The 23,255-nt window shown below is 34.2% G+C and overlaps 1 protein-coding gene across 3 annotated transcripts in view; it reads right to left on the bottom strand.

The window, feature by feature from the left end:
* CHM (CHM Rab escort protein) overlaps window positions 1-23,255 on the bottom strand; it is a 192,502-nt gene that overhangs the window by 160,979 nt on the left and 8,268 nt on the right. For all 3 annotated transcript variants that reach the window (XM_039870201.1, XM_039870206.1, XM_039870205.1), the window contains exon 2: window positions 3,895-3,961. In XM_039870201.1, the coding sequence (XP_039726135.1) occupies window positions 3,895-3,961 (67 nt within the window). The remainder of the gene's footprint in view (window positions 1-3,894; window positions 3,962-23,255) is intronic.

The raw sequence follows: 23,255 nt of genomic DNA, 5'->3' as shown, positions 1-23,255 counted from the left end.
AGCTGCTTCCAGAAGGTGAGAATGCAGGTAGAAGGCGGGGGCGGGGGGGAGGTGGATACAGGCAGGAAGAGAGAGGAGACACACTAGAACTTTTTTTTTCACTTTCTCATTTTCATGTTGTCTCACAAGTACTGGAAATTGTAAATTCAATTAAGATATCAAAATTTTAAAAATGTATCTGGAAATATGAAAACATACCTCTAAATAACCAATAAATAAAGAAATCATGATGTCTATTAGAAAATACTAAAAACTCATGGAAGACAGCTAACGTGATCCCTAAGAGGGAACAGGAATCATAAATTATTAAAGGAAGGCTTAAATGCTAGAATTAAGAATTTAACTCAAGAAATTAGAAAAAGAACAAGAGTGATTTTAAGCCAAAGAAAGTAGAAGAAAATAATAAACAGATTAATTACATCGAAAAAAAAGATACCACAGAAGGAAATAGGCAAAAGCTGGTTCTCTGAAAACACTAATAATATAGACAAACACCTAGCAAGAGAGATCAAGGAGAAATACAGAAAAAAGCACAAATAATATCAAGAATAAATAATACAGTGCATAATTACAACTATAGAAGAGCATAGTGAGCAAGGAAGAGAAGCATATCTGATGCAGTTAGAAAGGAGGAAGAAGCCAAATACTGGAGGCAGTAGTGAAAACAGAGAGACCAATTAGGAGGTTTTTGGAGTAGTTTAATGGTAAATGACAGTGGAATGAACTGGAAGGAAGAGTAGAGATGGAGAAAACTCATTAAATTTGGGTTATGTTTTAGAGTAGAGCTGACAGGATATACTGAAGGACTGATCATGAATTTAAGGGAAAGACATAAAGATGTTAAAGATAATTATTAAGGATAAAATCAATACTCCCTACCACAGCATACAGACCTCCACAAAATGGCTCAGGTCTACTTTCTGGTTTCAAACTCTCATTAATCCAACTCACATAGTCAACCTTTCAGTCATACTAAACATTCTCACCATTCACCTAGCATGCCATGCCCTTTCAATCTGTTTCCTCTTTCTGGAATGCTCTAACTCTTCATTAAATTCTTACTCATCTTTCAAGACTCAGTTCAAATGTCATCTCTATGACACTTTCCACTAACCTCCAAGGCATGATTAGTCACTTTTTTCTCTGGCTTCACTGTTGGTATCTAGTAGTAATATCAGCAACAGTATATTTAGAATAACAGAAATTAACATTAAATGAGGGTTTACTATATCAGGCACTGTCATAAAACCATTACATAGATTATTGCATTTAATCCTATAAACAATCTTATAAACTAAGTACTATTATTATTCCTTTTGTATTATGAAACTGAAGTAAAGAAAGATAAAATAACCTGTTAAAGTTTACATATCTAAGTAAGCGGAGAAACCAGGATTTGAACCCAGGAATTCTGACTCAAGAACCCATACATAACTTCCCCATCGAGCCAAAGTATGGGAAGTTCGTAGGAATGTAAAATGGTACACCTGCTATGGAAAACAGTACAGCAGTTCCTTAAAAAATTAAAAATACAATTATCATACGATCCAGCAATCCCAATTCTGGATATATATCCAAAGGAACTAAAAAGAGAATCTTGAAGATTTATTTGCACATTCATGTTCATAGAAGCATCATAAGAGGTGGAAGTAACCTAAAAGTTTATCAAAGATGAATGGATATGGCATAATACATACAATGGAATATTAGTCTTAAAAAGGAAAGAGATTCTAATACATGATAAAAAATGGATGAACCTTGAGGACATTATGCTAAGTGAAATAAGCCAGCCATGGAAAGACAAATATTGTATAATTTCAATTATATAAGGTACCTAGAATACTCAAATTTATGAAGACAAAGTAGAATGGTAGTTACCAGGCACTAAGGGGAGGAATGGAGAGTTATTGTCTAATGGGTATAATTTCAATTTTGCAAGATCAAAAGAGTTCTGGAGATCTGTTGTACAACAATATGAATATATTTAACACTACTGAACTATACGCTTAAAATAGTAAAGATGGCAAATTTTGTTTTTTTAACCATGATTCAAAAGTTATTTTAAAAAAATTTGGGAAGGTATGTCTGTAAAACAGAGATATATGGCACTATTATACATTTAAATCGAAAATTGAAAGTAGCATTGGGAAGATTAAATCTGACTATAAAGAGCCTTAAATGCTAAAATGAATAAAAATGAGAAAATATTTAAACCTGGCCCATTGCAGAGAAACATCCTATAAATAAATTTCTGGATGTTTCTAAACTCTCAAAAGCCACCAAACCTGAGGATCTAAAGCAGAAGAAAAAAGTATTCTCACTTTGAAATACTATTTTATTAAGCTGTAAATTCTTAATGCAGACCCTTTCTAATCAATTCACTGTTTATTGAAATAAGATTTAGCTTCTTATGTTCCTAATCAAAATTTATTGTGCATATCAGTAAATCCTATGTGATTTCTAAAATATTCTTCATTCTGGGAAGACCTCAGGTTTTGGAATGAAAGAAAAAAAAAACATGAAATAAATTGAAATTTAAAGTTAGATAAGCACTAGCTGGGTAAAGTTAGAAAAATTAATTAAATTCTCTATGCTTCATATTCCCCATTTGGTAAACTGGGAGAATACCACCTACTTCGCTTGGCTGTGATGGTAATTAAATTGCATAATGTGTAAAGAAATTAATATAGTGAGCAGCGTAGAGTACAAAAAAATAACTTTGGGGAATTTAAGATTTATTTTTAATTTTAGGTTAATTAACATTATCGGAAATAAATTTGAATTTGTATTTTTAAGTCTTTTAATGCACACTGGCCCAGTACCTGTGCTTTCAAGGTAGCAGATTTTTCAGCATGTAAATCCACGATACATCGAAAAGACTAAATTAAGACATTAACACAAGCAGTCATGCACACGATAGTGAAAGGATTTTAAGGGCTTATTTGAAAACTGAATTTCAAGGACTTATTTGAAAACTGAACCTAATTTAATTTATAAATTTCATCCAATAACTAAAGAGTTAATATTTTTTAAAATAAATTTAGAAAGGTATAAATGTAAATGAACTAATATCACTTTTTGGATTCCTACATATTTACAATAGGATAATATACGAGAAATCACTATAACCTATAACAAATCTAGTTATTCTCTGTATTCTGGCATTATGAAAAACACTGCAGTTACTATCTAACAGAAAATACAAATTCCATTTCTTCTTGTTTCTTTTTTTTTCTCCTATTTAGTGAACAATTAAAGTGCCAAGAAAGAATGGTCAAAAGCACTAAATAGATAGGTGGGGAGTTAAGGACTTATTTCAGGAGAAAGTTGGAATGGAGAGCTTTAAACTATGCTTTATCATAAACGTTAATTTTCCATCGGCTTCCTTTTTATAATCACATTTAAGAGAAAAAGGAAAAATCAAAACTCTAGATATTTTTCCAATAGCTTAAATTTTGATTAATTTTAAGAAAACCACTACTCTGTATCTACTAGCTACATTTTTCAATAATCAAATATAAAGCCTAAAATGCAATTACATATACAAGTTGTATATGCCCACACACATGTATAAGAAAAAGGGCAGGTATGAGGTTTCCAAGCCTTTTGGAGAATTATTTATCATTTAAAAACAAAATCACTCATGTGAAAAATAAAATTATGGTACATCTGGTTTATTCTCAAAGAAAATATCACTATTACACAGAAAATAATAGTAAGATTTGTACATTATATACTTCACATATTTTTGGTGAAAATTAAACAATTCTAATCATTTTTCTAGTTTGAAAAGTTTATGTATGACTTATATGTACAAACGTGTGTGTATATTTAAACTTTAATTCTGTATAGAGATATTTAGGAAGTATTAAATGCTACCATTGATAAACTTACGAATCAACATGCAGAACCCTCTGGCCACTTCTTGAACATGCAGCCGCAATGATGGATTCGGGCAAACCTATAAAAACACACACCTATATCATTTAGAATGTAGAAATATATATATATATATATATATATAAGTATGTATATATAAAGCAAAATGTTTGATTCATGCTATCGCTGTACAGAAGAGTTTAACAAAGTGGGCTCATCCTTGTATTCTAAACTATATAAAGTGTTCATTATACCATTGAATATTTCCTAAATGTACTACTAATGCTAAAAATTTTAGTATATGGAAGAGATATTTTTAAAAACCAAATATTTCAATTATTTTTATCAGCAAATCCCATAAATGAGCAAATGTCAAAATAATGTTTATATAGTACTTTGTTATTTAGGAACTATATCCACACTTAGCTTATCTGATTCTCTCAACTGCACTGAGAGAGATGCATCTGCACATACATTTTAAAGATTAAGAAGAAACTGGGGTGCAAATATGTAAACTTGTTGCCCAATGCTTTAAGAAAATAAAGTTCTACAGCTAAAATGTGAACTCAAATCTAACTCCAAAGCCTCAGTAACTGTGAGGGGGAATGGCATACATCCACTTAAGCAATAGATTAGCTAATTTCAAAAGGCTATTTATAAGATATAGTATTTTACTTTCTGGTTAATACAGCAGTTTGAAAAGAACATTACTGTTTTGGAATCAAATTATGCCATATCATAAGTTGGTTATCATTAAAGGAAATATATATTACTACTCTCAGTGCCAGCAAAAGAAATAAAAATTTACCAAAGATAATGATTTTACAAAAAAAAAAAAAAAATCAGGTGTTCAGCTACATCGGCTACTTAATATCCTATGTTGTAAGTTCAAGACTCTTTCATAACTTTTGCAATAGAGGCTATTAAATCTCTTTTATCAGTCAGACAAACAAAGCACGTTTTGAAAGTTTAGTAAAATTCTATAGTGCTACTACTGACATTTTCACTGCAATGAAACACTCTGATCTCTTGGGATTTTTCCCTAGTAGAAAAGAAATAGCACCATTCTCTTGGCAGGGATTTAAAGTACACACTAAGCATCAAGGATATCAAGAAAAGGGAATGGTTACCTTTATGTAAAAGGCAATATACATGGAAGCAAATAACATAGTTGATCTCTAGTTGAAAATCACATTAAACGCAAGCCCCAGCTGCACTCATGGAAAAACTAGAGTTTTCCAGGGGTGAACACTTTGTAGGTATATAAGGCTTGGTTCAAAGAAGTTCTGACCAAATGTACTGTATATAGCCATTAAATACCAATGAGTAAAAATAAGCCATCATAAAGTTTCAACCTTAACTTTGGATATAATTCAAAGAAAAAACAGTAGAATGTGTGGTGTACAAGGAAATAAGAGAATGGAAAGTTTGGAACAGTTAAGCATACTTCTTCAAACATTTAAAATTGTATTGTTCTAATGGCTTGCATCTTAAGATTATCTAAACTTTTTATACCAAAAGAAATAACTTTTCCTATTAATGAAATGCAGTCACTATAGTACTTTAAAAGCTGTTATGCTGTTTAGTTAGAAAGGACAACAGCAAAGAAATGTTCAGGAAGCAGAATTAGGATGTTAAATTGTGTAGTAATGACAGCATTAACAATACACTATCAAATATTGGTATAAGTCTTTATGGTTCACAATGTATTTTCATATACATCATCTCCTTTATTCATTATAATCTCATATAAGAAACGGGATGAGAAAGGTTAAAAAATTCGCCAAAGATCAAGTAATTCAGTAATGAAGTATCTCGAATTCAAATTACCATGGTAAAGTCACTCTCTCCAACTCTGACATGAGTCTGAAAATGAGGATTTAAGGGCAGGACAACAACATAAGGAAATGGGCATGGACTCAAGTTAGACAGATCTAGGCTTGAATCTTAGTTCTGCTGCTTAACTAAGCTGTGCAACATCAGACAAGTCACTTGACTTCCTTCTGAGCCCTTGTTTCTTCATCCATCAATAGGAATACCACCATTTACCTCATAGAATTGTTTGGTTGTTAGCAGGAGATACTTGCATTATAAACACTATATACTTGTATTATGCTTCAGAAAGATATTTTAAAAGTAGTATACTTTCAACTAAATACTACTCCAAACATACACCTATTTTTACCAGATACCAACTCCAATGGCAAACAATAATAAAATTACTCTCTTCTATTTGGCCCAAATTAGCTGCTACTTTGTGTAGTGAAATACACATGTGATTAACATGTGATTATTTCCAGAGCTGTGATCAACACCGTCAGAAGTCATGTCTCTACCAACAAAGCAAAGCCAAAAATGGATTTCAATACTCAACATGATTTGAGTCCAAATTACATAAAACCAAAATGACTATCATTTATGCTTTCCCTTAAAACTTCCATCCAGACACGCCCACATATTTGTGAAACTGATAGGCTGTTCCCATGTTAAATAACAAAGGCCTATTACCTTCATGCTTAGAATGATTAAAATAACAGACTAATGAAACCATTAGTGATGTCTTCCTGGCCAAGATTTCGTATTTCTTCCCACCCACTTAATAAACACTGAGTTCCTTGAACAGAGGGGGAACATGGTAGATTCCCTGTAAATATCTGCTGAAGGAAAGAAAAGGAGAAAAAAAATGGGGAAAGGGAAGATGGCAAGAGGGACAGAGCAGACTGTGATAGGTGGTGAGAAAAACAAAGTTAAGATAAAGGCACTTTCTAGTCTAAAAGAGCCCAGAGTATAAAGAATACAAATTTATATGGATTAAAATAATACATGTAATCAAAACTGGTATAGGAACACAACAGAAAGCAGCATTTCCTCTGCAGAAGGGAATCACAGGAAGCTCCAAAGAGCAGGGGACATTAGCTGGGTGTTTCAGGATCTGTAACAACCCAACTGAAAAGTGTAGGAGGAAAATGGAAGGAAAAAGGAAAGTGGAAGGGAGTTTTCTTGGCAAAGGGTGAAGGAAGAGAGAACCAAAAGGCAATGCTGATAAAAGAATGGTTGGAGCCAAACCATGGTGTATGAACTAGAACCTGTAAGCAACAGATACTATTGAAAGGATTTTAGCCAGAACATGGCCAAATCAGTGTTTCAGAAAAACAACTGTAGTCACAGAATAAAGAATGAACTTGTATAAAATTTGAGCTTTAAGTCTCAGGTTTGACTGATTGATTGATTGATTGAAGAAATGATTTAATTTTTTCCCCCTATCTTGTTTAATTCTTGTTTAGGAAAAGTTAACATAACCTTTGTGGTCTTATAACCTAACTTAGGGGAAAAAAAAAAGTAAAATAACTCCTTGTTTTGTTTAAATTGATATTTATAAGCCAATTTTAATAACAGGTAAACCTTGACTAATTTCAAAATAGAACATTTTTTAACACTTGGCACAATAAAAAGTGAACTACTTCGGAATCATTCCTCAAATTCACATAACATTCTTTTGAGGCATTTATGTGAAAAATATAAAGGCTTGAAATGAATTATCTAATCTCCCCCACTAGGAAAAGCCAGACATGAGTTAGAAACAGATAACCTAGATCAGGGTCAAATCATACTGAAATCACACTGTAAAATATATATGTGTGTACAGATATACAAGTACAATGTTTTGAACTGTAATACAGGGCTAATTGTACAACTCATAGGGGTATATGGAGGAATAGGTACAAAATGATATAAAATACCTTACACAGTGCCTCCTAGCATGTCACTGACATTCAATAAATATTGGCTCTCTTCCATTCTCTTCCTTCTCCAATAAATTAGTTATTTGAAGAAAAAAATACTATCATTTGTTAACTATTACTAATGTTAACATCAAAGATCTAACAACGTAAAATAGTTACTTTAAACAGAAGTCCAGTGGCCTTTTCTATATGTACACTATAGAAGTTCATCAAACATTTAATATCATTTACACATTTCACATTTATTAAATGATTATTAAATTCATTAGTGAGACTGTATCAAAGAACTCTGCTAAAAGATTATAGGAAAAATGTATAATTCTGATACAAGGCCAACAACTTTTACTGACATGTAATTTTTATCAAACACAGGTAAATATTAAGTATTAAATTAGCATTTCATAATAGTTTGTAATGGGGGAAACTGAAGTTTGTTACATACTGCTCTTATCAGTTGAGGTTCTTTTATAAACTTGGCAGTTAGAAAATAAATACATTAGAAGCTTACAGAACACTATATGATCACATAACAAACATATATAGTCCCAGTTTTTGGCAATTTTCCAAAACCTGTCTAGATAAAATAGAGATGTTTCATTATTAAGTGAAGGAGCTAGACTAAAATCAGAACCAAAAAGGTATGAAATTAATATTTTCAAGATTATCTAAAACATTTTACAGGAATGAAACCATTATTTATTCATTTTTCAAAATCCCCTTTTAATCCAAATTCTTAATGTTAAACCTCATTTACAACTATAATATTTGGGTTAGTTCTCTATGATCTATTCTTAAAACTGTATTAATATCTGGAATTGATTTTCCTAACACTATACTTACATAAGATAAATGTAAAACAAAGTACTTACACCACTCCCAGCATATCGAACAATAAATAATAGATTCCCCTGACAGGACTTTGATGACCTGGCAAAGCCCGAGTGCTTTCAGCACAAATCATATGAAACCATAAATCATTCTTTATTTTATAGAACATTTCAAAATGGATTCCTGCTTTCTACCTTAAAAGTCATTTCATGTGTTATTTATAACTAGTGAAGACCAGAATGGAAAGAAAATTACATAGAACTAGAAAATTTACTGTGACTGTTTTTTTAATATATAAAGAATAACTTTCTTTAGGAAAAAAAGAGAATCACTGGCAAGGAAAACCTTGTGAGTACAACAAGCCCTTAGAGAGCCACACCATTTGCTACTTACACAGCACTATGTACAGACCTTCTGCATCATCGTAAACAAACCATAAACAACATTAGGTACAGAACTAACTAGAATGAGAAATGCAAAGGTAAAACTACAAACTTAACTTACCCCATAGCCACTAAAAAGACATCAGAAAATTAGGCAGAAATTGAATTTCAAACCAGATTCAAATAGTTTGTTCATTCCTATCAAATTCTAAATTAAAAGTTTAGATCTTATATTTACTTTTTAGTGGTTAACTTAAAAAGAAAAAAAAAACTGCCATTGAAGTAGCCTAGGGGACTACCAAGACATAAGATAAAAATATTTTTTAATTGACAATATTTTAATTTACTTTGACCAACAAAAAGTACCAAACTTATTAGTAAATGTAGTAACATCTATGCATTTCTTCCTCATAGGAGAAAACACTGTTATTACTATCCGTGTAATTTTTAGAACTATAGAAAAATGTACTATCCATTAAAATATTAACTTGCAAAATTCATGTTAATTAAAAAAATTATATAATGTTGAGCTTTTAGGGGTGTCTTAATAAAAAGAACACTTTTAATATTCAGGGTACTGAACTAAATTGTCAGGAAAACTGGATTCTTGTTTTAAGGTTTACCCTAAATAACTGGAAAGTCACTTAAACTCTATGGAATTCAGCTTCTTTGATATAAGTGACCCATAAGGTTTATTACAAGTTCTCAAAGGTGAACGTTAATGGTAGATCAAAAACTTAGCCTCTATTCTTGGGCAGATGACTTGAACTTAAAAACAAAAACAGGAGAAGGGGTCCAAGATGGCAGTATAGGAAGGCCCTGAGCTCAACTCCTCCCACCAAAACACTGACTATACACCTACATATAGAACAATTCGCCCTAAAGAGGAACTTAGCACTGATTAAATAAACAGATTCCACATAACTAATGATATAGGGACCACAGAGATAAGAGCAGGAGCTGGAGACATGTTGACAAAAGGAACCCCAACCCCTAAACAGCAACCTGCGGTAGGTATCACTGAGAGGTCCATGCACAAACTACCCTGCCCTTGGACACAGCAAAACAGCAGTTAAAGGGGCACCTAGACTATACATGAAGGAAATTTATTTACTAACTCTAGAGCATCTGCCAAACAGGAGGGTACTGCTGGATCTCTTTCTGGGAGAAGAGGCACCGGCAAGTGCCATTTTTATATTCCTCTTCAACCTTAAGAGTGCAGGTGGAAGCACAGTCCAGACACTCTAGCAGGCCTGCAACCAGTGCACCCTGGGCCCTTGGCCCACATCAGCTCCAGCTGTCACCCAAAAGCGGTTCCAATTGCCTCCTCCAATTGCCTGCGCCAGCTCCAGCCATCCCGCCAAGGTGAACCCAGCACAGGAAGCTCTGGAAAACCCCCGGCCTGAGCCCTAGGCAGTGATCCCATCAAGACAGCCCTGGAGCGACACACTCCAGGGCCTCCCCAGCCCACTCCAGCTCCAGCCATCCTGACAAAGATCCCTGGCAGTTGTCCACTCCAGCTCCAGTGGTCCTGCCAGGAAGGTCTGAGCGGCACACACTAGGACCTCCCTGGCCTGTGCCTGATCCAGCCATCCTGCCAAAGTGGCTCAGAAGCAACATGCCCCAGAACCCCTAAAACCTGAGCCTGACCCAGCTCCAGCCATCCCACTAAGGCAACCCTGGCATGGCATGCTCCAAACTCCATTCTGCACCAGATTCAGCCATTATGCCATAGCATCCCGGTTCAGAACACCATGGCCCAAGCCTGCTCCACCTCTAGCCATCCCAACAAGGCAGACCTGAGACAACCCAGCACATGCCAACTCCAGCCCCAGCCATCCCATCAAGATGGTCCCAACACAGTGTACCATGGGGACCCCACCCTCCCGAGACCACACCGGCACCAGTTCCAGTTGACCAGCCAAGGGAACCCCAGCATGGTCATGCCCTAGAACCTCCTGGTCATGCCCACTTAAGTTGTCCAGCAAAGGTGGCCCCAACACAGCACACTTTTGGACACCTCACCAATCCCCTGTCCATTCCATGTACACAGTGGTTGCTCCTACATAAGGCCACTCCTTCAACAGTGGGAGATAAATGTTTTACCTCATTCATAGAAACAACCATAGGAAATCAACAAAATGAGGAGATGAAGAATATATTCCAAAAGAAAGAACAGGAAAAAAGCCCTAATGAATCAAAGATAAGAAATTTTCATGATGAAGAGTTCAAAGTAACTATCATAACATTGCTCGGTGAAATAGGGAGAACGGTAAAACACAATAAGAACTTACACAAAGAATTAGAAAAATATAAGGAAGAACCAGAGCTGAAGAATACAATAACTGAAATGACAAATACACTAGAGGGAATCGACAGCAGATTACATGATAGAAAAGCAATGATCTGGAAGATAGACTAGTGGAATTCACTCAATCAGAAAAGCAAAAGGAAAAAAGAATTTTAAAAAGTGAGGATAGTTTAAAGTACCTAGGACAATATCGAGAATACTAACAGTCACATTATAGGAGTCCCAGAAGGAGAAGAGAGAAAGGGGCAAAAAACTTATTTGAAAAAAATATCGGCTAACAACTTAAGTAACCTAGGTAATGAAACAGACATCCAAGTCCAAGAAGTATAGAAAATCTCACAGAAGAACACCACAAAGAGATCTACACTAAGACATATTATAATTAAAATGACTAAAGTTAACGGTAAAGAGAGAATCTTAAAGGCAACAAGGTAAAAACAACCAAACACATAAAAGGGAAATGTCATTAAACTATTAGCTGACTTTTCAGCAGAAACTTTGCAGGACGAAAGGGAGTGGCAGGACATATGTAAAGTGCTGGGGAAAAAAAGAGAATACTCTACCTAGCAAGGTTATCACTCAGAATTCAAAGAGAAATAAAGTTTCCCAGATGAGCAAAAACTAAAGTTCATCACCACTAAACTAGCCATATAAGAAATATTAAAGGGTCTTTTTTTAAGTGAAAAAGGTCATAACTAGAAATAAGAAAACAGATGAAAGAAAAAAAATCACACTTGTAAAAGCAAATATACAGTGAAGGCAGTAGAGCAACCACTTAAAAATCTAGTATGAAGGTTAAAAGATAAAAGAAATATAACAGACTATAACTACAATAAGTACTTAGGGGATACGCAAAATGAAGTGACGTAAATATGACATCGAAAACATAAAATGTGGGGAGAAGGTAAAAAATGGGGCTTTTAGAATGCGTTTGATCTTAAGCAACTATCAGCTTAGACTGTCATACATACATACATACACATACATACAAACACACACACACACACACACGGCAGAAAGGAATCCAAACATAACACTAGAGAAAACCATCAAAACCACAAGAGACTAAGAAAAAAAGAAGCAGAGAAAAACTACATAAACAAAAAAAATTTAACAAAATGGCAATAAGTACATACTTATCAATAATTACTTTAGATTTAAATGAATTAAATGCTCCAATCAAAAGACATAGGGTAGCTGAATGGATAAGAAAACAAGACCCTTACATATGCTGCCTACAAGAGATTCGCTTCAGACCAAAACACAGACTGAAAGTGAAGGCACAGAAAAAAATATTCCATGCAAATGGAAATGAAAAGAAAGCCAGGGTCGCACTACTCATATCAGACAAAACAGACCTTAAAATAAAGAACATAAAAAAAACAAAAAAGGAGGCATTAAACAATGATAAAGCAGTCAATCTAATAAGAAGATGTAACATTCATAAATATTTACACATCCAACACAGAAGTACCTAAATATATAAAGAAAATATTAGCAGACATAAAAGGGGAAATTGACAGTACTATAATAATAGTAGGGGACTTTAATACCTCACTTACATCAGTGGACAGATTATTCAGAGAGAAAATCAATAAGGAAACATTATTCTTAAAGGATAAATTACAACAGAGGGAGTTATAGATATTAATAAAACATTTCAACCAAAAACTGCAGAATACACATTCTTTTCAATTGCACATGGAAAATTCTTTAGGACAAATCACATGTTAGGCCACAAATCAAGTCTCAAAACACTCAAGACAAACTATATCAAGCCTCTTTTCCAACCACAATGGTATGAAACTAGAAATTAAAAGAAGAAAACTGGAAAAAACACAAACATGAGGAGACTGAACAATATGCTACTAAACAACCGAAGGGTCAACGGAGAAATCAAAGAGGAAATCAAAAAATACCTTGAGACAAACAAAAATGGAAATACAACTTCCTAACATCTATGGGACTCAGGAACAGCTGTTCTAAAAAGGAAGTTCACTGAGATACAGGACTACCTCAAAAAATAAGAAAACTCACAAATAAACAATTGAACTTTACACCTAAAACTACTAGAAAAAGAACTAAAAAGAAAAAGAAAAAAAAAAGCCCAAAGTTGATAGAAAAGGAAAAGGAAATAAATATCACAGCAGAAATAAATGAAAGACCAAAAAAAAAAAAAAAAAAAGCAATAAAACTAAAACCTGGTTCTTTGAAAAAATAAGCAAATCAATAAAACTTTAGCCAGACTCAAGGGAAAAAAGGGGAGAGAAGGCCCAAATAAAATCAGAAATAAAAAGAGTATAACTAACAACTGACACCATAGATATACAAAAGATAAAAATACAAGTTATATGCCAAAAAATTAGAAAACCTAGAATAGACATATTATTAAAACATCTTTCAAAAAGAATCATCAAGAAATAGAAAACCTGAATAGACCAATTACAACAAATAAAATTAAATCATTAATTTTAAAACTCCCCAAAACAAAAAAGTCTAGAACCAGATGGTTTCACAGGTGAATGCTCACTAGCATTCAGAGAAAAGTTAATACCTATCCTTCTCAAAGTATTCCAAAAAAAGAAGAGCAAGAAATGCTTCCAAATCCAATTTATAAAGTCAGCATTACCCTAATACCAAAACCAGACAAAGAGACTACAAAATAAAAAACAAAAAAAAGAAAAAAAGAAAATCACAGGCCCACATCCTTGACGAACATAAATGCAAAAAACCTCAGCAAAATAGAAAATATCAGCAGATCAGATGTAACAATACATTAAAAGATTCAAACACCATGATCAAGTGGGATTTGTTGCAGGGTTGCAAAGATGGTTATACATCCGTGGATCAAGAAACATGATACTCCACATTAACAAAATAAGGATAAAAATCATATCATCATCTCAATAGATGCAGAAAAAGCATTTGATAAAATTTGACATTCAATTATGATAAAAACTCTCAACAAAGTGAGTATAGAAGGTACATACCTCAACATAATAAAGGCCATATAAAACAAACTCACAGCTAACATCATGCTTGATGGTGAATAGCTGAAAGCTTTTCCTCTAATATCAGAAACTCTTGCCACTTTTATTCAACATAGTATTGAACATCCTAGCCACAGCAATTAGTCAAGAATAAGAATAAAAAACATCCAAATTAGAAAGAAGTAAAACTGTCACTATTTGCAGATGACATGTTACTATATGCAGAAAACCCTAAGGATTCCACCAAAAAAACTATTAGAACTAATAAATGAATTCGGTAATAACACAGATACAAAATTAAAATATAGAAATTGGCTGTTTGTATACATTAGTAACACACTACCAGAAAGTGAAATTAAGAAAAGACTCCCATTTATAATTGCATCAAAAAGAATAAAATACTTAGAAATAAATTCAGTCAAGGAGGTGGAAGACCTGTACTCTAAAACCTATAAGACTCTGATGAAAGAAATTGAAGGAAACACAGATAAATAGATATACCTACCATGCTCATGGAATGGAAAAGTCAATATCATTTAAATTTCCATACTACTGAAAATAATGTACAGATTCACTGCAATTCCCATCAAAATATCAGTCGTTTTTCATAAAACTGGAACAAAGAATCCCAAAATTTGTATGGAACCACAAAAGAATGTGAACGGTCAAAGAAATCTTGAGGAATAACAAAGCTGACGGCATCACACTCCTTGATTTAAAACTATACTACAAAACTATAGTAATCAAAACAGTATGGTACTGGCATGCACACAAAAAAAGACACATGTCAACTGAATAGAGAGAACAGAAATAAAACTACACATATATGGTCAATTGACGTATGACAGAGGAGGCAAGAATATACATTGGAGAAAAGGCAGTCTCTTCAATAGAGTTGGTAAAACTGGAGAACACATGCAAAAGAATGAAACTGGATCCCTATCCTACACCATATACATAAACTCAAAATAGATTAAAGACTTGCGTGCGAGACCTAAAACCATAAAACTCCTAGACAAAAACATAGGCAGTAAGCTCTTTGACATTGGTCTTAGACATTTTTTTGCACTAGTCTCCTCAGGCAAAGACAACAAAAGTAGATAATAAACAAATTGGACTACATTAAACTAAAAGTTTTTACAGAGTGAAAGAAACCATCATGTCTATCAATATCTGGATAGATAAAGAAGATGTGGTATAAATATACAACAGAACATTACTCAGCCATAAAAAAGAATGAAATCTTACCATTAGCAAAAACATGAATGGACCTAGAGGGTATTATGCTAAGTGAAATAAATCAGAGAAAGACAAATACCGGATGATTTCACTTATGTGTGGAATAAAAAAACAAAACAAACAAACCAAAATGAAAACAGACTCATATATACAGGAAACAAACTGGTAGTTACCAGATAGGGCAGCATTTGCGGGGTAAGTGAAATAGGTGAAGGGGATTAAGAGGTATAAACTTCCATAATAAAATAAATGTCATGGGGATGTAACATACACTGCATAAAGAATGCAGTCAATAATATTTTAATAACTTTGTATGGTGACAGATGGTAAGTAGACTCATCATGGGGATCATTTCATAATGTATATAAATATTGAAACATTGTGATACACACCTGAAACTAATAGGATATTATATGTCAATTATGTTTCAATAAAAGTAAATTAAATAAAAATAGCATAGAAATCTGAAAAACTTTAAATAAAAACAGGATTCTGGGAAGATGGCATTAGCAGCAAAGTTACTGAATCTCCCCACTAGATCCCCATAAAAACAAACAAGTGCAACCAAGATACCAAAACACTAACTACCCAGGGACAGCATCTACAGCTAGATGACAAAGTATCATGAACTCCAAAATACAGGCAGGTCATTTCAAGCCACCAGTAGCTTGCACAGAAAGTGTGCAAGAGGAAATAAATGGAAAACAAATTTGTGAGAGCCCTGAGAGCCAGAGAACCACAAAATTGCTATCAGGCCTTCAATGTAAGCTTGGCAGGCCATTCTGAGAAGAGCAGCAGAAACTGGGAGGGGACTTAGAAGGCTCCAATCTGTGGAGTGCTAGAGTGATAGGGGAGTGACAGGTGGAGTGGGACCCTATGAACTTAAGAAACCAGCAAACCAAACCCTGCTTCCAGATAAATCCCTGCACTGAGGAGTAACTTTTGAGAATCTAATCCAAAGTCAGAATGGGGAAAATAGGGCCAAAAGAAAGAAAGGGTCCACACAAAACTGGGGGAGGGTTAATACAACCAACAGATATCAGACCTCAGGCTGTATTTTTTATTACTTTGTGAAAACACAGAAGAGACCTAGAGCAGTGAAGTTAGGAAAGCTATCCTGATCCACATTCCCTATTAAAAATGCATGGAAAACTTGTTTCACTTAAAAATGGGCAACACAAAAGGATCTTGGTTGAATCCCATTCAATGTACAGTTAAAAAAATAAACAGAATAAGGAGTGAAATAACATCCAATAGACATTGCAAGCATGCCAAAAAGACATGCTCACAAATTAGATGAAAACTACAATGTAACTATGGTAACATAAACTGAAAGAAATTAAGAAAATGATAGAAGCTCTAAAAGAGCAACATAAAATTAGAAAAACTCAAAAGTTTGGTGATTACGTAACAGGAACATTTTAAAAAAGGGTAAAATGACTCAAGAGAAATTAAAGAAAAAATAACTTCAAAACATAAACGAAACTAGAAGGCACAGTAGAGCAAAGGAACACAATGGATAAACGCCTTAGGAAAAACTGAAGATGCAAAGAAGAGCACGAAGGTACCGTAGTTACATTTAAAAAGGAGAGCCTTTATCTTTTAGTTGCACACTGGACTTTCACAGAGACAGACTTGCAATACTTACAGATTGAATGATATCTGGGATTTACTTTAAAATAATCGAGTTGGATGGTGAAATGAGAAGGTGAAGGATACAAAGAAAGTGAGATAGGCCATAAACTGATAACCGTTGAAACTGGGAGACTGGTACATGGGAGGTTATTTTATTCTACTTTTTGATGTTTGAAATTTTCCATAATAAAAAGTTTTTAAAATGAAATAACAAATTTTAGACGGCTAATGAAAGACTGGGCTACCAAATAAGAGAATCCCTTGGAAAGCAGAGATTTAGTATCCTGTTGTTTGCCTGAACTGAGAAAATTGTATCAACTCAAATTATCTTAATAAAAATGTTGTTAAGTAATGTAAATATTTGCCGAAGACCTATCCCATGCCAGGAAATAAAATAAGCAGATTCCACTCCAATTAATTTTTACTTAATTCTCTTAAAACTAATATTGCATCAATATAAGTGACCAAAACGATCCTTTCACAGTAAAGGATACTCCAACTGAGCTGTCTTCAAACTTAATAACAAGATTTAACTTGTGATAAGGAAAATAACATTCCTTTGTTCTGAACATATTTTATATATGTGCCACTGAAGAAAATGACCTTGATATACAGCCAGGAGACTAAAATAGATGAGACTGTGTGCTCATTTCAAGAATGTTATAAAATCACAATGAATAACCTGCCTCCTGTATATGAAATCTTACCATGAAATTCATGCTCTTAAAAGCAGAGAAAAAAACTTTTGAGCCTTATAAACTAAATTTGAAAGTGCCTATGACTTTATTCTTTTAACTGTACAACATTCCTTAAGGTAAAAACACTTCAAGGTTTTAAATATAATTTCACTATGTATTTAAGAGAAAATCAGCTGTATATCACTGAGAAAAATCAAAGGCTAATTATTTTATCCTGCTTATTAAAGCTAAACAATGGTAATTACAGAGTTTATTAAAATAAAACAGCTAAAGTACAAAATTTTATCTAATGAAAACTACAATTTTATTGCATTAAGAATTTCTTGAACACTGTATCAAGAAGGATAAACTAAAATCAATGTAAAAGGTCCATGAATCACTTGCCAGTGTGTTTGCACTTTAAAATGCACATTAAAAATACCTAAAAAGGCGAGACCTGGCAAAATGGTGTAGATGGTAGAAGCTTTGTTCATCTCCTCTTGCAACCACATCAAAGTTGTGACAGAAACACGGAGCAAACAGCAAGCAGAGTCATCTGGGATCTAGATGAACAGAAGCCCTACAACTTGGAAGAGAAATAAGAAATCATTCTGCAAGAATAGGAGGTAGGAGGGGGCGAAGAAGCGAGGCTGCCTGGTTCCGAGTGGCTGAGTGGGACAGAGGCTGCAGCAAATGCAAACGTTCCTACTTAAGGGGCCGTATCCATGGCCAGACTTTCACAGAGAAAGACTTGCTCGCTCTGAGCACCAGAATCAGGTCAGCTGCTGAGGGTGGGAAGCACAAGGAAGTTATAATGAGACACAGTTGTTAGAGCAAAGGCTGGAAGCAAGGCTTTCTCTCCTGCAGAAGTGATGGCAGTATCCATTGTTCCTGTTGAGCCCTCCCCTCCCCCGGCCTGCAGACTCAGCACCTCCACAGCTGAGACATCATCAAGCTGGATAATAGAGGTCGCTCCACCCAGAGGATTCCCTGAAACTCGACCTTCCTCAACTCACAGCCCCACCCAAGCCACATCCAGGTGTGTCCTCAGGGAGTCCTGTGCCCCTTACTAAGTAGCTCTAAGGTAGCACCTGGCCTCAGTTTCTGGCGTGGCCACTTGAGGCTACTATAAGCACAGCGTCTGTGGATTGCTGCTGAATCTTACCAGGTGGTTCCAGAGGGGTAGAGGCTTGAGCTAAATTTGGCCTGCAGCTGAATCCCTCTCAAGATTGTGCCACTGGACACCTACTACACAAAGCCACGTTAATAAGACCGGGAGACTTAGGAGCTTTGCTTAGTACATAGAAACAGACACAGAAAAGCAGCCAAAATGGGAAGACAAAGAAGCAGAAACCATGAGAACAGAACAAAGATGCAGGAATAATGGAGTCAAGCAATCTAACAGATGGAGTTCAAAACACTGGTTATAAAGATGCTCAATGAACTTACGGGAAGTGTAGATGAACTCAGCGAGAACTTTAACAAAGAGATAAAAATAAAAATGTAAATGGATATTATAAAAGGGAACCAGTCAGAAATGAAGAATGCATTATCTGATATGTGGAGTATATTATAGGGAATCAACAAAGTGGATGAAGCGGAGGATCGAATCACCGATAATAGAGGATGGGAAAGTGGAGGACACCCAATCGGAACAGCAAGAAAAAAGAATCCAAAAATATGATAATGATTTAAAGAGCCTATGGGACAAAATTAAATGTAACAAGTGTCATAGGGGTACCTGAAGAAGAGGGAAAGCAAGAAGTTGAAAACCTATTTGAAGAAATAATGATGAAAAACTTCCCTCACCTGTGGAAGGAAATAGACATACAACCCCAGGAAGCTCAGAAAATCTTAAAGATGATGAACCCAAAGAGGCCCACACCAAGACACATCATAATTAAAATGTCAAAGTTAAATACAAAGAGATTCTTAAAAGCCACAAGAGAAAAGGAGTGAGTTACCTACAAGGGAGCACCCATGAGACTAGCAGCTGATTTCTCAAAAGAAACTATGCAGGACAGAAAGGCTTGGCACAGAATATTCCACGTGATGAAAACCAGTCTACCCAAAGTTACTTTATCAGAAAGATATCATTCAGAGTCGAAGGACGAATAAAGAGCTTTCCAGGCAAGAAAACACTAAAGGAGTTCATCACCACCAAGTCAGTATTACAGAAATGTTGGAGGACCTCTCTAAGAAAAAAACATATACCAAAAACATCAATAAAGAATGGCAATAACTACATCTCTATCAACAAGTACCTCAACCAAAAGATAGAGTGGCTAAATGAATTAAGAAAAACAAGACTCCTACATAGGCTGCCTACAAGAGACTCGCTTCAGATTAAAAGACACACACAGACTAAAAGGAAGGCAATGGAAAAAGATATTGCCTTGATGGATCTAGAGGGTACTGAGCTGAATGAAATAAGTCAGATTGAGACAGTCAAATATGACATGATTTCATGTACATGTGGAATCTAAAGAGAATAAACAACAATAACAACAAAAATGGAAATAAACTCAGATACAGAGAACATTTTGAGGACTACAAGATGGGAAGGGGGTTCAGGGACAGTGAAAAAGGGCAAGGCGATTAAGTACCAATGGATAGTTACAAAATATTAACGGAGATATAAAGTGTAGCATAAGGAAAATAGTCAACAATGTTGTAATAAACATGTAAGGGGGAAGGGGGTACTAGATTTAGTGGGGTGATCACTGTGTGATATAGATCTCTAATCATTATGTTGTACGACTGAAACTAATATATTACTGTATGCCAACTATAATTTAAAAACTCATTGACTTGTACACGAAATATGAGCAACTAATTTTTTATATTTAGTTTTTAAAAAATATCTAAAAAGCAATATGACAGTTACTTTGTTGATTTCCTCTCTTACGTTGTGAATATGATACAATGCTGAAGAAAATATTTTAATCACCCATAACCTAAACCCTAACGATTTTTTTTTTTCATTTTTCCTTTACTTTCCAGTGTCTCTCCACAGGTATACATAAGGCAGTAGAGGATAAGGAAACTGAAACAGAAGGGTTAAGTAATTTGCCAAAGTCATATACCCAGTAAATAACAAAGTTAATAATACTGGAACCTAGCCAATCTGGCTCAAGTCTGTGCTGTTAAACTCAGGACACCTCAATCTCTTTGTCTACCTCTCCAAGCAACCTTATAATAAATTCAGCTTCCCAAATGACTTGATTATCAGAAATAGGTACTCTAACTGGTAGACACCAATAATGCTAGAAAGGTATGTTCCCTTTTGTAAATTAAGAAACTAGAATTCAGTGGAAACTATTAAACATAGAAGGAATCAGAGAACTCAAATACAACCTAATGAAAATACTTATTTATATGAAGATCACCTATTGATGTTAAAACAATTATATGAATAGTTGGTATAAAACTGAATATTTGTTCCAAATTATCAATAACAGAGTATTTCCAATACAGAGGGGAATAAACATATCTATACAAGGGAGTTGTCAAATTGTCACCATCCTAATCCAGGATCAATCTGAGCAACACTCATGGTGAATCAACATATTATGCATCTTCTGGTAAGATCCAACATGACATCCGTATCACCAAAGATATAGTCTAGCCCAAAATATTAACCTTGAATCCATCAAGTATTTAGACAGAACTTCCAATTTATAAGAAAAACACAGGCTAGAGGAACAAGATAAATGGTACTACAAGGTAGAAAGCACCCAAACCCAAAAGGTAGAACATTCTGTAGGATCACGGCAGAGTCTCTTCAACTGAGTCATCATTAATAATGACCACCTCATTCATCATTAAAAAAAGAACATGAGAATAAAACAGACTTATAGACTATAACAACCAGAAGCAATGCATGATATGGAATTGGAAACAAGCTTGTATATATCACTTGTAAAGGGTATTTTGGGGTGAAAAATTGTGGAAAGTTAAATATGATCTATGCACTAAATGAGAAAAAATGTACTGGAATAAATAGGAAGGTGAAAATTACTGACTGGAAAAATTGCAGAATGGTATGTACAGAATGATCGTATTTTGTCGTGAATGTGTATGCTTATGACATTATATATTTCCTGAAGAGGGAGTGGGCTTGGAACCAAAAGGCACATAAATAGAATTACTTTGGTAAACTGAAGTTGAGTATTTGCAAGCCAAGACTATACAATAGCAGTATGTGTGGAGGGCAGAGGGTGGGGAGGAATTACAGCTACATGCATCTAGATGAATCTCACAGGCATAACCCTGATCAATGAAAGCAAGTTACAGAAAGAATACATAGAGTAGAATTCCGAAAGTTAAACAAGGCTCAAAAACAAATAAAATACTACATTGTTTTGTTTAGAGATACACACACGTGACAAAAACATTTAAAATAACAAGGGAACAACTAATACAATTTACCGTAATGGTTAAATCTATGGGAAAAAAAGGGGAGACAGTTAACAGGGAGCTTCTATGGTTCTGGTAATGTTCTTTTTCTTTAGCTGGGTCATATATACATGCCACTCACTTTATGAAATAAAAACACATATATATGTACACACATATATTTCATTTGCTTGTATGATATTTTATAATAAGAAAGAAAACTGTGGACCAGATCCTGGGCCACACTAAAAGACTGACTACTCCACTGGTCGGCCAGCCTCCTTTGAGATATCAGGGCTCTTTAATATACAACATTTAGATTATTTTCAAATTCTCCTATGACAAGCAGCTTTAAAATACATGTTGTCACCCTTGTAGCTTTTTACCTGTGTTGAACGATTTTCTCAGAAATTCTCAGATCTGGCGTCTAAGGGGAATGAACATATTTACAATTCTTAGTACAAACTGTCATATTACTTTGCCAGTGTTGTCCCAATTTATAATATCATCAGCATATCAAACTGAATACAATTTTGTCAACAATTAGCTTTAACTCTTTTAACGTTTTTAATTATTATGTTATTTTGCATTTGACCATTAACAAGAAAAAAATATTTTCCCAACACTCCGTTGACTATTTGTACCTTCTTTTGTCTGTTTATATTCTCTGCCTACTTATCTATACTGATATTTTTCATATAAAATTTAAAGGTACTCTTTATATGTAATTTGTCCTTTGTTATGAGTTGCAAATACTCCCACTCTATTTTCCTTTTACTTTTAGTTTGCTATTTTTCAGAGTAGATGCTATATTTTATATATTCAAATATTACCTTTTGTTTTTTGAGATTTCAGACATGGAACATTTTTATTTCTCTACAGATCAGATGACCTAGTCTATTCCTACATTATAGTTCCCACTTTAAAAGAGATTATACTGAAAGAAACACTCACATTATTGGCATAAAGTCCAAAAATTGATCATATAGTAAAAAAAATAAAGGAAGCATTTCAATCAATGGAATAAGAATAGATTTTTAGATCAATGGAGTTAGAATAAGTGGCTAATGATCTAGGAAGGGAAAAACCCTCATTTTATAATGAAATAAATTTCAGATGAATTAAAATGTTAACTGTAATAATTAAAACATCAAAAAAGAAACTAAGAGTTA

This window comes from Pteropus medius, unplaced genomic scaffold, assembly GCF_902729225.1.
Source record: "Pteropus medius unplaced genomic scaffold, Ma_sr-lr_union100, whole genome shotgun sequence".
Classification (NCBI taxonomy): domain Eukaryota; kingdom Metazoa; phylum Chordata; class Mammalia; order Chiroptera; family Pteropodidae; genus Pteropus; species Pteropus medius.
Note: the sequence above shows the minus strand (reverse complement) of the source record. Positions and strands in the feature narration are given on the sequence as shown.